The sequence below is a fragment of the Eumetopias jubatus genome, unplaced genomic scaffold (assembly GCF_037043125.1).
Source record: "Eumetopias jubatus isolate StellerSeaLion01/CBP00866 unplaced genomic scaffold, mEumJub1_p1.0 scaffold_5, whole genome shotgun sequence".
Taxonomy (NCBI): domain Eukaryota; kingdom Metazoa; phylum Chordata; class Mammalia; order Carnivora; family Otariidae; genus Eumetopias; species Eumetopias jubatus.
This window is the reverse complement of record NW_028274811.1, coordinates 32,581,239-32,598,273: the sequence shown is the minus strand read 5'-3', so window position 1 is coordinate 32,598,273 and position 17,035 is coordinate 32,581,239. Positions and strand designations below refer to the sequence as shown.

At 49.5% G+C, this 17,035-nt stretch overlaps 1 protein-coding gene across 1 annotated transcript; it reads left to right on the top strand.

Moving 5' to 3' along the window:
• Positions 1 to 6,049: 6,049 nt before the first annotated feature.
• ECSCR (endothelial cell surface expressed chemotaxis and apoptosis regulator) lies at positions 6,050 to 13,857 on the top strand. Its single transcript, XM_088023163.1, has 9 exons — positions 6,050 to 6,127; positions 9,212 to 9,256; positions 9,549 to 9,599; positions 9,759 to 9,818; positions 11,589 to 11,702; positions 12,091 to 12,189; positions 12,374 to 12,410; positions 13,694 to 13,790; positions 13,843 to 13,857. Exons 1-9 carry the CDS (start codon positions 6,067 to 6,069, stop codon positions 13,855 to 13,857), a joined length of 579 nt encoding a protein of 192 aa, XP_087879289.1. The 5' UTR covers positions 6,050 to 6,066.
• Positions 13,858 to 17,035: the final 3,178 nt, after the last annotated feature.

Sequence of the window (17,035 nt, the reverse complement as noted above, 5' to 3'; positions counted from 1 at the left end):
CCTGTGCAAGGTATTTTTTTTCTCTTTGGATTTTTTCTTCTTTGGTTTTTACAAATATGAATTCTACATGTCTCTTTGCATTTGTCTGAATGTAACTTCATTTTGAGAATGTGTGCTTCAATGTGTCCAAGTCACAAAAAGTGCCCACCAGGGGCACCTGGCTGGTTCTGTCCATATAGCATGTGGCTCTTGATTTCAGGGTTGTAGCCCCATGTTGGGTATAGAGATTACTTAAAAAAAAAAAAAATCTTTGGGGCGCCTGGGTGGCTCAGTCGTTAAGCGGCTGCCTTCGGCTCAGGTCATGATCCCAGGGTCCTGGGATCGAGCCCCGCATCGGGCTCCCTGCTCAGCGGGAAGCCTGCTTCTCCCTCTCCCTCTGCCCCTGCTTGTGTTCCCTCTCTCGCTGTGTCTCTCCCTGTAAAATAAATAAAATCTTTAAAAAAAAAAAAATCTTTAAAAAAAAGTGCCCACCAGTTTCTCCTCTATCTGGAGAGTTCATAAAGGATAATTTTTGGTCTCAACTAACTCCATGAAACCAGCCATCCCTCATTCTGTCTCTTGCTGTGCATGGACCACCCTCCATCCAGTCTGGAGACCAGGAGACCCTGGGAAACCCTTCACCCAGTGGTCTGATCTCAGGAGGAAAGATGTAGCCTCTTGATTCCTTGTCCCTCAGCCAAGCTGCTCCACACTCCAACATTCAGGGACCTCACTCAGAGCTCCCAGCTCATTGAAGCCCAGGTCACTGGGCTGCTGACCTGACCTGCCAACTGAGTGAGTCCAATGGCTGGCTGGCTTTGAAGCCAGCTAGGAGGACGACCCCCTACCAGTGCCATCCAAGGCTCTGGATGTCCCACGTTGGATCACTTAGACTTCAGCCAGAGGGAATATGGGCTCTGCCACAGTCCAGAGTTCCAGCCTCTGCTCTTCGGTTCCTGCCCCCTCAAGACACATGTACCATCACTCTCATAGGCCCTGCCACTGAGGCTCCAGTCCCTGAGTCCAACAGCCCAATTCCTGATCCTGCTGAGGGCTCATTTCCCCCTTCCCTCCCTCATCAATCTTGAATCTACCTACTAAAAGGCCTCAGAAAGGATAAGGGAGTGGAATTTTGGGAGTAGACAATTGTGCCAGCCTTCCTTTACTTGTCCATCTCTGTGCTCACTGTTGTGAGATGCCCTTCCCCCATTCCCACCATCTAAACTTTAACTATCTTTTATGGCTTTAGTTCAAGTGTCACCTCTGCCAGGAATATAGTCTTCAGCCCACTCTACTGAGGTAGTTTTCTTTTCCTTAAACCCTACACCAGTATGTTTTTTCCCTCGCTCCTGACATTTGTCACACTTTGATAGAAAGGTGTGTGGGCGCTCATTTTTCCTCCCAGTCTCTGAACCGCATCAGGGCATTCCTGTCTGTGTCCTAGAGTGCATCACAGTGCCTGGTACTACACAACAGGTGCTGGACAAAGGTTGCAGAACAGAACTGGAAACCAGAAGCATCTCCCTGCCCCCGTCCTGTCCTGAGTCCTGGAGGTTTGTAAGCCATCACCCTTCACCTGTGAGGATGGCACTTCTGAACTACAAGTGTTCAGTGACTTACTCCCTCTGTCTCTTTTTTGGCTTTGTGTTATAATGGAACCTCTTCAATAGGTTCAGGTTCTAAAATGATCAAGAAGCTGCTCTTATTTCAGAGCAGAAAACTCCTGGCTTTCAATGTTTGAGTGCTGGAACCACAGATGAAAAAAGGCTCTGGGGTCCTCCCCACTATCACCCCTCTGGCCTGGAGGCCCCTGACTCAGTTCCATACACTGGGGTCATTTCTCTTTTCCAACTCCCTGGGGGAGGTAGAAGTGGCCCTGTTGCCTAAGGAAAGAAAGGAGCAGCCCTTCCTCCCTCCTTCTTTCCTCAATGAAGGAAGTCATGGTTAGGAGCCTGCCGAGGAAGTTGAAGGAGAGGGACTTGGGTGGACATTCTGAGCAGGCCAGCAGGAGATTGCCAGAATAGGGGACATCTGGGACCTGGCTGCCTTTCGGGGTTCATCTTAACTTCTGCGTCACTGGAAGTAGTCTGAGAGCAAGGGCTACCCATCTCAACCACATCCTATTTCCAGCCTTCTTATTAAAAGCTATAGGTCTATAAGTGGTATCTGATTTCTTTGTGGGGTAATGAAAACGTCCTAAAATTGATCGTGGTGCTGGTTGCACAAATCTCTGAATAATACCGAAAGCCACTGAATTGTACAATTTAAATTGGTAAATTATATAGTATGCGTCTAGTGTGGTCAGGTTGCTATACCAAAATACCATAAACTGGGTGGCTTATAAACAACAGAAATTTATTTCCCACAGTTCTGGAGGCTGGGAAGTTCAAGATCAGGATGACAGTCGATTTAGTGTCTGGCAAGAGCCCACTTCCTGATTCACAGATGGTGCCTTCTCACTGTGTCCTCAGAGGGGCAAGCTGGCTCTCTGCCTGCAGTCTCTTTTATGAGGGTACTCATCCCGTTCAGGAAGGCTCCACCCTAATGACATAATCCTCTCCCAAAGGCCCCACCTCCTAATACTATCACCTTGGAAGTTAGGATTTTTTTTTTAAAGATTTTATTTATTTATTTGACAGAGAGAGACACAGCGAGAGAGGGAACACAAGCAGGGGGAGCGGGAGAGGGAGAAGCAGGCTTCCCGCTGAGCAGGGAGCCCAACGCGGGGCTCGATCCCAGGACCCCGGGATCACGACCCAAGCCGAAGGCAGACGCTTAACGACTGAGCCACCCAGGTGCCCCAAAAGTTAGGATTTTAGTATGAATTTTGAGGGGACACAAACCTTCAGCCTTTAGCGGTATGTGAATTATATCTCAATAAAGCTCTTAAAAAACCACAATAGGGGCAGCTGGGTGGCTCAGTTAGTTAAGTGTCAGACTCTTGGTTTCAGCTCAGGTCATGATCTCAGGGTCCTGGGATCCAGCCCCTTGTCAGGCTCCCCACTCATTGTGGAGTCTGCTTGTCCCTCTCCCTCCCCCTCTGTTCCTCCCTTCATTCTCTCTCTCTCTCTCAAATAAATAGAATCTTAAAAAAATTAAAAAAAGGAAAAGGAAAAAACACGATAAAAAACTACATATCTATTACAATGGCTAAAACAACCACAATAACAATGTGATAAGCCTATAGCTGTCTACAGCAGTATCAGTCATAAAAAGAAAAACCAGAAGCACCTTAAATGTTTAAAAACAGGGAAGTGGTTAAACAGACCATAGAATAGTAAATACGCTGCCATTAAAAATTATCACAATGAGGGGCGCCTGGGTGGCTCAGTGGGTTGAGCGTCTGACTCTTGGTTTCGGCTCAGGTCATGACCTTGGGGTCGTGGGATCCAGCTCTGTACTCAGCGTGGAGTGGGCCAGTCTCTCTCCCTACCTCCTCCCAACCCCCCCACCATGGGCACACTCTCTCTCTAAAATAAATAGATAATAAAATCTGAAAAAATATATATAATCACGATGAAGACTGTGAGCCAGCAGAAAATGCTTATGATTTGAAAATAAAGGGAAAGCTCTTCCTTCTCTTGTTTTCCCTTTACTTCTGGAATAATTCAGTCCTAAAGGTGAGGCAGGACAAGTTAGGCAATGTGCCTCTGGGGGTGGGAGGGAGTCACAGAGAAGGGTGTCAGAGCCCAGGAGGAGTGAGGAAGGGCCCAGAATGGTCAGAGCCTGAGTAGAAGGAATCCATGAGGGGAGGGTGGTGCTGAGATGGAAGGTTATTTACAAGGGGAGTGATCAAATAAGCATTAAGTGGAGCCAGATTTAAGAGAAAGGCTTTGGAGGGGTGCCTGGGTGGCTCAGTTGGTTAAGCATCTGACTCTCGATTTTGTCTCAGGTCATGATCTCAGGATCATGGGATCGAGCTCTGCATGGAGCTCTACGCTCAGCACAAAGTCCTCTTGTCCTTCTCCCTCTGCTCTTCTGCCCACCCCTCACTCCGTAAAGTAAATAAATTAAAGATTTTTAAAAATCTTTAAAAAAAAAAGAGGGGAGGGGCGCCTGGGTGGTTCAGTTGGTTAAGCATCTGCCTTCACTCAGGTCATGATCCCAGGGTCCTGGGATCGAGCCCCGCATCAGGCTCTCTGCTCGCTTCTTCCTCTCTTCCCTGCTCATGTTCTCTCTCACTATCTCTCTCTCTCAAATAAATAAATATAATCTTAAAAAAAAATTCCTGGTTTATTTAAAAAAAAGGGGGGGGAGAAGGGCCTTGGAGAAGCTACCCCCTAGTAGCAATGAGCACACCTGGATCTCAGTTTCTAAATACCATCTGCCACTAAAAGGAACTAGGGCTCCTTGGAGAAACAGCCAATTCCAAGGTTGGGCACAGGATGAACATGAAACACCTTGTTATTCCAGAAAGTAAGAAAGTGCTCAAAGGGGCGCCTGGGTGGCTCAGTCGGTTAAGCGACTGCCTTTGGCTCAGGTCATGATCCTGGAGTCCCGGGATCAAGTCCCACATCAGGCTCCCTGCTCGGCAGGGAGTCTGCTTCTCCCTCTGACCCTCCCCCCTCTCATGTGCTCTCTCTCTCTCTCTCTCTCTCTCAAATAAATAAATAAAATCTTTAAAAAAAAAAGTGCTCAAAGAATGATGGAACCATGTCAACAGGACACGAAAGCCAGCTTGAAGGGACCCCCAGTGACCAAAATGGGGACAATTTTTGCATCAAAATAATAAATGATTGTAACATGTAATATTTACATAATTCAAAGTACTTATTTACAAATAAGTACTTAATTACAAAGGTGAAAAGAGCAACTTTAAAGTGGGAGAAAGGTAGCCATAGTGTCTGAATAGTGGCCCCCACAAAAATACTTCCATATCTTAGTCCTCATAATCTGTGACTATTACCTTATGTGGAAAAAGTCTTCGCAGATGTAACTAAGTTAAGGATTTAGGGATGAGGAGGTCATCCTGGATTATCCAGATGGTCACGAGTTTCAACGACAAGTGTCCTTATAAGAGACACACAGAGGAGAAGGTGATGTGAAGGCAGAGGCAGAGATTGAAGTGATGTGGCCACAAGCCAAGGAATGTCCAACAGCCACTGATCTAGAAGAGGCAAGGAACAGATACTCCCCTAGAGGGGTGCCTGGGTGGCTCAGGAGGGTAAGCATCTGCCTTCGACCCCAGCTGGGATCAAGCCCCACGTCAGGCTCCCTCCTCAGCGGAGAGCCTGCTTCTCCCTCTCCCTTTGCTTGCCGCTCTGCCTACTTGTGTTCTCTATCTCTCTGTCAAATAAATAAATACAATCTTAAAAAAAAAAAGATACTCCCCCTAGAGCCTTGGGAGGGAATGTAGCCCTGCAACATTAAGAATTGTTAAGAATAACCAGAGGGGTGCCTGGCTGGCTCACTCAGGGGAGCATGCAACTCTTGATCTCAGGCTTCTAAGTTTGAGCCCCATGTTGGTTGTAGACATTACCTAAAAATAAAACCTTAAAAAAAGAAAAAAGAAGAACAATGTTTGTAAGGCCTCCCTGAAAGATGCTGGGAGTCCCATCTGCATTGGGAGCCCCAAGGAGGAAGAGGACTGGGAAGCATTCAGTGTCTACAGAGCATGGGTGGCTTGTGGGGAGAGCTTTAGGGCTCAATCATGGGAGAGGGGGACCTGGTCTGAAAAAGTATGGGGAGGGATTGGCGTTAGACTCCAGGAAAACCTCCAAAAGCCTCCAGACAGTGTGTGGAGGGACGTGATGGCCCCCTCAGAGGGGAAGAGAGGAACATGGAGCCTCGCGGCCATCGCTGATCTTTGTTGAAAGGCCCTGGAGGACAAACACCCCAGTAGCTCTAGCCCGGGCCAGGCAGAGCCCCGGACACGGTCACTGCTGCTTCAGCCTTACATCCTCATCTGGGCTGCCGGGCTGAGCAGGGCCCCTGGAGCCAGTCCCAATCTGTTTCCTTCTATTCTTCGACAGGAAGCTCCTGGAGAGCCGGCCCCCACCCCCCACCCCGCCCCAGCACTCCCTCTCTTCTCCACTATGGACAGAGCCACCGCGGAGCGGCTGCCTGTCCGCCACAGACCCGGCTGACATGGGCACCGTCGGAGCAACGCCGCTGTGCTGGGCCATCCTTGGCTTCCTCCTACTCCAAGGTAAGGGGCACTTGCCTCTCTGCTTCAGCTGCTCCTCTCCCGCAGCTGGTAATCCTAGGCGCCTGTCCGTCCTTCACCATGGACGAGGCATATGCTCTCCATCCAGGCCCGTGCCCAAGGGAAATTCCAGAGCCTTCTCATGAAGGGACCCAGTTGAAATGGGGGTGGGGGGGTCATTACCGAGCGAAGGTAAAGTCGAGATGTGGTTAAACCCTTTTGTGGGAAAATTTCCAGGGTGAACCGCGGTCCCCACAGAGGCTGGCCTCCTGAAATGTGGGGAAACGACTCTCTTGGCTTGAGACTGAGGCCAGAAAGCTCCTTCCAGGGTGTTCTAGCACAAAATTGTCTGCACCTTGGGCTTTACAGGTGCTCTGTAGTCTTCTTTCACATGAGGAGTAACCACCTGGGAATCCAAATGTTGACTTGAAGCTCAAATCACAGCCAGAGGGACTCAGGTTAGATACAAAGAACTATTTATCAGAGAGGATGCACACAGCACCCGCTGGGTGAGAAGACACCCAGAGGAGATGACTGGCAATAACACCTCTGAGCCGACTCTGCTAGCTGGTGAGGGTTGAAGCTGCTCAGAAAGGGTCCTCTAATTAGGGAGCAGTTGCTGGGAACCATGAGAAATCCAGGAGATTCTGACTCACAGGGCAGCAACTTCCCTTTGGTCATCCCTTCTCCACCCCCACCTTACTCTCCAGCAGTCCTCTGTTGGAGACTTATGAGCCTGCCCTCACGGCAGCAGCAAAGAGTGCAAAGTGCTTGGACGGGAGAGAGGGTGGCTATCCCCTGGTGTGTGTGGGCGGGGGGGGGGGGAGGGGGGAGGGGGGCTAGACTCTTGTAGAAACCACAGGAATGGCAGAGGAGATTAAATGGGAGACTCGTGAGAGGGCACTGTCCAGGCAAGCAGCAAGCCTTGAAATGCCCTGGGTAAACTCTGCATAAGCCATGCTCACCCCTCGCCCCGCAAGTTTCCTCATCTTTCATCGCAAAATCTCAGCACACTTACTATCCTCCTTGAGGAACCCTTTTGAGCCTAATCAGGCCCACAGGGAGACTTGACTTGGATACACAGAAACTTGGAGGATTGGAGAGAATGGGGCAAAAATAAAATGTCTAGCATATATTGAGCATGGATTGTCTGTCAGGCACGGGGTTAAGTGCTTTATATGAATTTTCTTATCCACACAACCACTTATGAGGTATGAAAGTCATTTGCATTTTAAAGAAGGGGCCCAGGTCAGAGAGGAAGTGGTAGAGTCCGGACTTAAACTCACACCTGTCAGACTCCAAAAGCTGTGATTTTTTTTAACTACTAAGTTATGCTGCTGAGGAAAATAGGGGACGGGGGTGGTGGTGAGGGAGAAAGGAGAAGCTGGAAGCTTCATGAAGCAGGTAGGGATTAGGGAGGAGAGGCAGGAAAATCAGAATCTCTGTGGCCGGGGTTGTGGGGTTCTTGGGCTGTCTGCAGACCCAGTGGTCAGAGGTACCCTGGCCTGCAGAAACAGATGTTCCTGAAGTCTCTCCCCTACTCAAAGAAGAATCCACTGGTGACAGAAAGTTCTGGTACGGGGACAGGGCCAGAAGACAGAGAACAGGGTACTGGCACTTGAAGCCTGTGACTTTGGAGCTCCTTCCGAGACCCTAATTTTGTTTCCACATCTGCAGGAAGGCAGTGCACTGTGGCCACCCACTAAAAGCTAACGTGACAACCTGATAGAACGCAGACGGTACCTAAGACACGCTTGATCAGTAACTGCCGGGTGTTTTCAGGCTGTGCCTTGAAAGGTGTTCTTCCAGGGTCATTTAACAGCTGAGCAGAGTTCTCTCTAGCCTCAGGCACCTACAAGTGTTAATACCCCTCTGATGTCCCCACCCAAGCTGGGGGTGGGACTACCAGAGGCTGGTGACCTGGAAAAACACAGCCAGGGTTTGGGCAAGCTTGGGCTTGGAAACCATTAAACCCACACCATCCAAAGTGATAGCCCCATGGAGGAAGGCAGTGGCTAAGGAAAATAAACAGAGTGGCAGGCTGCCGCAGGCTGGGAGGGCCCTGGCCGCGGCCACCTCGGCTCTCCCAGGCCCAGGCTTGGGACTTCCCTGTGGACGAGGGCCTGGGAGGCCGAGGGCCAGGCCAGAGGCTGCGGTCCCAGCCGTGGCAGAGGGACGGGAACCCAGCTGGGCGGCTCCACTTCCCCACGTTGTTTTCCTTTCACATTGTTCACAGGTTTCAAGAATGATTTCATTGTGGAAAATGAGCAAACACAACCTGACCTTTCAGGTCCCACACACACAGGGGACACACATAGGGGCACACAAGCACACGTACACATCGACCCAGAGGCCCACAGGCGTTCACGTGTCCATACAAAAAAGCCAATGAGGGCTTCTGACTGGGGCCTCCTGGTAACTGGCTCCTCCCTGGGTTTGGCTAACAACGGGGCCATTTCTGAAGTAGCCTCTGCCTATGAAAGTAAAATTGGCCACATGTTCTAGAGCTTTCCCGCCCCTAAATATATACCTCAGAACTCGCTTCCTGTGTGCACCCCTCCTTCTAGCTGCGGGGTGGGGCGGGCAGACAGACAGCCCAGATACCAACCCCAATCCCTAACCTCATTTTATTCACCACATCTTTCCATCCCTTTCCCTTGGGGGCAGGACCAAGATGACAATATTCACAGGGAGAAATGGATGGCTCAATGGTAGGGTAGCAAGAACCTGGAGTCCTAGGTCCTTATCTAGATGTCACAGGTCACTGGCCCTCTGTCCTTGGACAAATCACTAGTTTGAAATAACCTTCCCCTGACCTCCTATCAGCTTGGCATAAAACCCACGTGGGATTAAAGAGACAGGAAAGGACTCTGGGACACTGAACCATGCGATGGTGGTGATGGTGCTATTGAGTCGTGGGTGGTTTCAGAGGAAGCTAGCCCTGTGAGCCAGAGCCAAGTCCTGCAGCCCTCTGCCAAGTGTGTGTGCCTTCCAGCACGGAGGGCTTGGAAAGCCTGGGTTCTTCTGTGGGCTCTGTGCTGGGCAAGAGACTCACCAAGCGAGTCAGTCTTCTGCTCTCTCTTGCAGGCCACCACTCCCAGCCCACGACAATGCAGACATCTCGCCCTCAGGGTAAGACCAAACATACGGGGCCTACTTTGGCATTTAGGCCTGGCAGCTTAGGAAGGGCAAGAGGAGAACAGACCTCAGGTGACGGGGGCCGGGGCCAGAGGTCTCAGGACATCAAAGGCTGAGTCCAGCTTGACCCAGGCTAACGAGCCTCAAAAGAGGACAGAGATGAATGGCTGGGGGGGGGGCGGGGAGGGGCAGGGAGAAAGACTAGAAAACTCAGGCTACAGGGAAGAAGAGAGGGAGACAGAGCTATAGGTAGCAGTGACCCTCAGCCTCAGATGATTTATTTCAGGAGCCTTCAGCCATCAAAGTCTAACCACAGAGCCACTTTCTTCCAACATAGGTGAGTGAGTGTGGTTGCGGAGGGCCGGTCCCTGTTCCCGCCCAGCTCCCTGCCCAGCCTTTCAGATCTACTTGGACCCCAAGGGTTCTCAGGTGGGCAAGGGACTGTGGTGTCACCCAGCCTGCCCCCTCCAACCTCCCCTTGCCTCTGTCCTTGCAGGAGACAGCCCTTCCTCAGAGCCCAGCAGCCCAAGCCCTCTGGCTAGCACTGGAAGCCCAGGTACTCTGCTGCTCAGATCCAGATGCCCTCCGGGGAGGGCCCAGTGAGGAAGCAGACACAGTTGCTGCCCTACAGGAGAATGCAGACTGGTGGGGGAACAGACAAGTAAACAGGACCCTATGTTGCCAACTACAAAGCAGGAGGAAAGGGCTGTGATGAGTATAAGCAGAAAGGGCTGCAAGGGCCAAGACAGACACAGACGTAGGCCGCTTCAGACTCAGGGGCCTGGGAAGACATGCTAGAGTGAGTGACCTCGGAAGCTGAAGCCCAAGAGGGAGTTAACCAGATGAGGAGTGTGGGGTGGAGGGTGGTAGGGTATATTCCAGGCAGAGGCCTTTATAGGTAAAGGCCCAAAGTTAAAAGAGAGGATTGCTCCTTCTGGAATTGAAAGCAGTAAAGAAAAGGAAGATTTTGGACTAAAGAGGGCCCCCTTGTATAGGCTGGCTGAGGCCCTGAGCAGGCCCACCCATGCTTCCTAATCCACAGCAGCTCCAGAGAAGGCCTCACAGGTCCTCATGGTAGCCAGGAAACCTGTGACACCGAGCACCAGCACTGTGGATGGTCACTCCCAGTCCCCGCTGGGCCTGACTCAGTCCCAGACACAGAAGTACACAGCAGGACTTCGTGAGTACCTGGGGCTGAGGGTCAAGAGCATGGGGTCATATCTGGTTGGGGTCCTTCTCCACCTTTTCAGAAGACCAGGATCTGCCCCACAAGGAGGCCTCACAGGGCCAGGATCCACATCAGTGGCAGCCTGATTTGGGGATGAGAGAGGTTTGGTGGGAGGTAGAGACACAGCCTTGGGCCTGGTCACAATGAAGGCAAAAGGCCTGGATGGACTCGGGACTGATAAAGGCATGGAGGGGAAAGGGAGAGGTAGAACCCAAAATGATGGCAAGGGAGGCAAAAGGCATTTGGCCAGGGCTACACACTCTTTGGGGCAGGTTGACCTTCACACGCCAATGTGGGGCAAGAGCTGGGAGGGGGTGGACCTGCTGTTTCATGGCACAGGCCCAGCACAGCACCCTGACCTTTTCTCTCATCCTACCCCTTGGCTCTGGGAATTTTTTATACTCACAGACTTATTTGGCAGTGCAGGAATGGATAAGGAAATGGACAGTGATTAGACCTGCAGTACAGTGAGTGGAGGAGGGGGTGCCTGGCTGGCTCAATCACTGGAGCTGTGACTCTTGATCTCAGCGTTACAAGTTCAAGCCCCATGTTGGGTGTAAAGATTACTTAAAAATAAAAGCTTAAAAAAAAAAAGAGTTGAAGAGGGGAAGAGATGGGTGATAGTACTACTTTTTAAGAGGGCCAGGAACTTGTGCCCCTTAACTGGCAGCCTGCCTCATTAAATTGGTGCCTGGGGATAAACATCCTGTGAGCTTTTTTCCTCCCACTTCAACCCTTGGCAAAACACAGATTGCTTTACGTTGCCCAGTCTGGCTCCCTATCTCTGGAGCATAAATGGGCCCCAGGGGATGGTGGGAAGAGATTAACGGGGGAGGGGAGACATCTTGAATTTTTGGAGTCCCCTGGAGCTAGTAACATGAGCAACCAGCAATGCCATTCACCTGATCCCACATTACCCAGTTCCAACCTCCATCCTCATGAGATCTGGTCTGAGTGGCAAGGAGGAAGTCTTTTTTGTAGGGTATGAGCTCCTTCTGAGTTCTTTACCTGGGGAAGTGGGAAGGGAACTAGCTTTCTCTCTCTCTGGTGGGCCATCCCAGTCCCGTCACTGATGCACCCATCCCCACTCCATTTCAGACACTTCTCAAAATATTACTCCCATATCAACCACCATGAGCCTGAGGCCAAGAGAAGACTCTTCCATCCTGCCCAGCCCCACATCAGAGACCGTGCTCACTGTGGCTGCATTTGGTAAGAGGGAGAAGGTGGGGAGAGTGGCGGGAGACCCCATCCCTGAACTAACTTGGACTCTGGCTCTGGAAACACAAGTTTAAATCCCACCTATTTGTTCTAGGAGGGCTTGGCTGATGAAGAAGGCCCTGGTAGGAAGGAGACTCCACTGGCCCTCCAGTCAGCTCTTCTGGGCTCTGTTGGGTTCCATGTTCTTATGGGAGGGTGAGGCAGGGCTGTGGAGCTTGCTCTGGGCAGCGGTAGGGGGCTGAGAGCTCATTCATTCAGCAGAGAAGGGGAATTCACTTTGCTCTCAGAGCCTCTCTACACAGCACTTAGCTGGGAGGGGAATTTGGACTCCTGTTGCCCCCTTTTGCCCCTCCTTTACCCTGTCCTTTTCACTGTTCAGGTGTTATCAGCTTCATTGTCATCCTGGTGGTTGTGGTGATCGTCCTAGTCAGTGTGGTCAGTCTAAGGTTTAAGTGTCGGAAGAACAAAGAGTCTGAAGGTACACGCCCTGCCCCTCAGGGCCCCCCTTTGCCCCTCTTTGCTAAGAGACCAAGAGCTACATTTGGAGTGTAGGAAAAGAATGGCACATGAGCGCCACTGATGAGACGGAAGGGTAGTCCCCTTGGGTGGGCTTCTGAGTTATAGCATGTGACCCCCAATTTGTGCCTTTGACTATTTTACAGATCCCCAGAAACCTGGGAGTCCGGGGCTATCTGAAAGGTAAGATTGTCAGAGGTATAAGGGAGGAGTCATCTATGTGACCTCTCAGGCCCCCACTCCAAGAGAGAACTGATACTTCCTGGGGCACCTGTGTGATTCAGTCAGTTGGGCATCCAGCTCTTGGTTTCAGCTCAGGTCATGGTCTCAGGGTCGTGAGATCAAACCCCGTGTCAGGCTCTGCATTCAATGAGGAGTCTGCTTGAGATTCTCTCCCTCTCCCTCTGCCCCTCCCCCTGCTCTCTCTCTCTTTAACATAAATAAATAAAATCTTTTTTTTTTAAGATTTTATTTATTTATTCATGAGAGACAGAGGGGGGGGCAGAGGGAGAAGCAGGCTCCCAAGGAGCAGGGAGCCCGATGCGGGACTCGATCCCAGGACCCTGGGATCACGACCTGAGCCGAAGGCAGACGCTTAACCATCTGAGCCACCCAGGCGCCCTAAATAAATAAAATCTTAAAAAAAAAAAAGAAGAAGAACTGATACTTCCAACCTTCTGCACATATGCTCCCACAAGCATGCATGGAATCTTGACAGCCACCACTGAGGCCAGGACTAGGGATGGGCGGGACAGGGGCGGCCCTAAAATGAAACAATCGGGAGACAGGAGATGAACTGGAATTCTTCAGCCTGAGGGCTAAGTCTCTATAACCCCCTCATGAAAAATGTAGGAATTCAGATTCTAATATACCCCTCTTTTTAAAAAAAATGTTATTGATGTATTTTAGAGAAAGAGAGAGAAGAGGGGAGAGGGGCAGAGGAAGAGGGAGAGAGAAACTTAAGCAGACTCCACACTGAGCGCAGAGCCCGATGCAGGGCTAGATCTCACAACCCTGAGATCACAACCTGAGCTGAAACCAAGAGTCGGACGCTTAACCAACTGAGCCACCCAGGCACTCCTCTAATATACCCTTTAAATAAGAAAATATTTAAGGAACATCTTGTTTGTGCCAGGCACTATGGTAGGTATTTTATAATATTACCTCAAATCCTTACAGCCATTCCTCAAGGCAGATATACTGCATTCTGCACATTTGAACAAATTGAGACTTGGAGAGGTTGTAACTTGGTCAAGATCACACAAGTAGCAAGTAGAAAAACTAAGATTTAGATACAAGTCTTTTAGGCTTCCGAGCACCCTCCCATTTCATTAGGGTCCACCACCAAAATACAGGTTTATCGAAACAAAGGTCGAAGTTCCAACACTTAACCCCACAGCTCCCTGACCACCCCATTGCCCTCCTGCTCCTCCATTTTACAACCCATGTTCCCTTCTTACCCCCAGCTGCTCTACAGCCAATGGAGAGAAAGACAGCATCACCCTGATCTCCATGAAGAATATCAACATGAATAACAGCAAAGGATGCCCCACAGCAGAGAAGGTACATTTTTCCTGGTTCCTTCCTCCCTTCTCTCTCCTTTTCTCACCTGCAGGTTCTAGTTCCTTAGCCAGAAAGGAGATACTTTCAAAGACGCAGGCTCTGCTCTCCTCTTCCCTAGCCCGCCACTCCCGAGAAGTTCACCCTTTTTCATGATGTATTTATTTTGCAGGTTCTTTAGAAGCAATGTTGGGTCCCCATGGGTCAAAGGATGATGCAGCTGCCCTGTGTCTATAAAGAGGAAGGCGATGGAAGTGGTAGAGGCACGAACCACATATAAATTATTTTATTATTTCACACTTACTCCAAGATCTAAAAGGACACTGGCATTCCTCCAGATCTAGGAGCAAGCTGCCAGTATGAGAGACTCTTTCCCATATGGGCAGCCACTCTGGAAACACAGCCTGCTCCTCCCACCTGCTCTCCGTCACAGGAAGGGAGAGTCTGGAGAGCAAGAGCAAGGAAAATGACAAAGTGGAGTGGCCTTTGCTACTTTGCATTAAAATTATTTTCTGGCCGACGGTCTAATTTCTTTTAAGGTCTGTGCTCTCGTGCGTGTTTGTTAACAGTGCTCCAGTAGCTGTGGGCAAGGTATGGACCCAAGTTTCTGCCCTTGTAGGGAGCTCTCCGAGCAACCTGCGAGGTAGACTGAACATTTTGTCAGGTCTGCCTCAGTTCCCCTGGATTATTAAGGAGGAATGAGGTCCTGAGGGACTAATCGCTTCAAGAGAGGAGAGAGAAAGGGAGCTGGAAACAGTGACCAATCATCACCAGTAAGGACGTGTTGAACCTGGAGAGTGAGAACATGAGAGGCACAGCGCATTCTGACTAGGGAAGTCCAGCAGGGAGAGCTGAGTAATATGAGGGCAGATGTCCTCTCCCTGCCCTGGGGTAGGTCTGTGACTTCATAAGTCAAAACCCACCCCCTTTACCCCATGCAGCTGTAATGTTTGTGTCCTAGAAAGAGAATAAAGGGTGACAAACACTCTTAAATCTCTTAAAGGGAAGGAGGAAAAGCAGTTACCCATTTTCTTAGAAATCTCCACCATGACACTGGTTTGGAAATGAATCTTGGTTGGGGAAAATTCAGTGGAAGAGTCACCTGTGTGTGTCTGCACAGAGGGGTTAACTTTATGAATATCTGCTAGTTGGCAGTTCAGATTACAAGGAGCTTACACATTCTGAACAACGTGAAACAATATGCTCTTTGCTTCTGGATTTAGACTCTGCGAGGTGATCTGAAAGAGAAAGCCTGGAACAAAAAGCTTCACTCTGTTTCTTTGCAACTATTCAAGCGGACTGAAGAAACCTATTGGATTCTAAAATCTTCTAGGACAAGGCTTGAAATCTAGTCACGTCTGTAGCTCCTATTTGGTACACGGTGCCCAGCACATTGAAGGTCATAAAAACTGGCTCTTGAGGGCAGGAAATGTCATCACAGGCTGAGCTGTGCAGCTGGGCAAAATCACTCCCCAGCTCCCAGCCTGTTTTCTTACTTTTAAAGCAAGGTGGCTGGACTATTTGGTCTTCACTATCTTTTCTGGTTCTTATATTCTACAGTTCTATAAACTCTAGACGTAAGAAAAAATGAACACAATCTTTTGAGTAGAGATCACCCTGGGTGGAAGCCAGAGACAAGTCTTGAGTCTGGGCAAGTCTTCTACATTCTCCGAACTTAAGATTTCCCTGTGTCTTAAGGGAAGAATGGTTCCTAACTGGCCTTTGGTAGCTACTTGGTAGGTAAAATGGAAGAGTAAATGTGGAGACATGTGGGAAGCAGAAGTACTAGTTGGCAATTGCAGCAGACAATGTGGAGTATCACCACCCAGGTCTCACTTCAAGGTCAACGTGCTGTTTCCCCCGCTGTTAGGAGTGTTGGCTGCTCAAATTAAAAAAAAAAAAAAAAAAAAAAAGGAGCATTGGCTGCTGAGGGCTCATAGCTGGTTGATGGGGGTGGGATAAAGACCTGGACCTCTTGCCTCAATTTCCCCTTCTGTCTAATCCTGCTTCCCTTACTCCTCACAGCTCTTGTTCCCAGGAGCACTCACCAATAAACCCTCAGCATGCAAATCTCAGAATCTCAGAGTCTATTTCCAACCTATGACAGCAATACTACAGCATTTTTAAAAACACTACAGCATTTTTAAAAAGAATTTATTGGGGGGGAGGGGCAGAGGGAGAGGGAAAAGCAGGCTCCCTGCTGAGCAGGGGGCTCAATCCCAGGACCCTGGGATCATTACCTGAGCCAAAGGCAAATGCTTAACCAACTGAGTCACCCAGGTGCCCCTAAAATATGACAGCATTTTTAAAAATAACTCAGAGATATTTATTTAAGCCACACTGCAAAAAGCACGACTTCCTAGCCAGTTCCAGCACACACAAAAAAACACGTCATTGTGATAGAACTCTCCAGGTGACATAACAATGTCTAGAAGTACTACATTCTGTTTGAATTGTTCTTGTTATTCTGGCTGCCATGGGCACTTCATTCAGCTGCTTATCATACTGGACAAATTAGGTCAAGAACATGAGGTTCACCCTAGGTAACTCAGTTGATGTCTCCATTCTAAGGCCACAAACTTCCCCTTGACTCTGGACAATGTCCTGCAGATATGAGCTGTTAGTCATAAGGTATTTATATGTGGGGAAAGGGTGTGAACTGGTACGAATATGAGATTGGATGGCTTTTACCCAGAAACCGACATTGCAGTTCTTCATTAGCCAGGTTGGTTTTCCTGTTGCTAAATAGCTTTCCTTTGAGAAAGGGGCAAGGATGAATTCACTTAATTCTCTAGCAAACTGCCTTAGAAGGAGTTCTGCTAGAGGATCCTACTATTTATGCAAATACAAGAACCCACCTCTGATAGGAAATCCGAGTGCAGCCTTCTGCAGCCCCTGCAACTTCCCTGAGACAGTATCTCTTCCTTGATGTCTAGACAACAGGATGGTGGCCATTTACAAGACAGCTTCCTCCCTATTCTAACACAGGACTAGATGGCCCCAAAGCAGGAACAGGTGGTGGGGTGGGGTGGTTACTATAAGGGTCCTTCTTTTGCTTCTTTCCCCATCTTATGGGAGGGCAACCAACAAACCAGCTCAGGCACACAGGCCCAGTTGGACAGAGGGAACATTTACTCAGTGTCTTTCTTCCAGGGATAGATGGGTCAGTATCTCAATCATACCAGCAAAAATTCACTACAGTTCAACAAATATTTCTAAAAGTAGAGAAAACTGATAGAAATCAGAGG

Bases quoted from the DNA above. Each gene is read 5' to 3' on its own strand.
- ECSCR (XM_088023163.1), top strand. From the start codon at position 6,067: ATGGGCACCGTCGGAGCAACGCCGCTGTGCTGGGCCATCCTTGGCTTC. The intron at 9,600-9,758 runs GTGAGTGAGTGT...CTGTCCTTGCAG, and splicing joins GCCACTTTCTTCCAACATAG to GAGACAGCCCTTCCTCAGAG. The intron at 12,411-13,693 runs GTAAGATTGTCA...TCTTACCCCCAG, and splicing joins AGTCCGGGGCTATCTGAAAG to CTGCTCTACAGCCAATGGAG.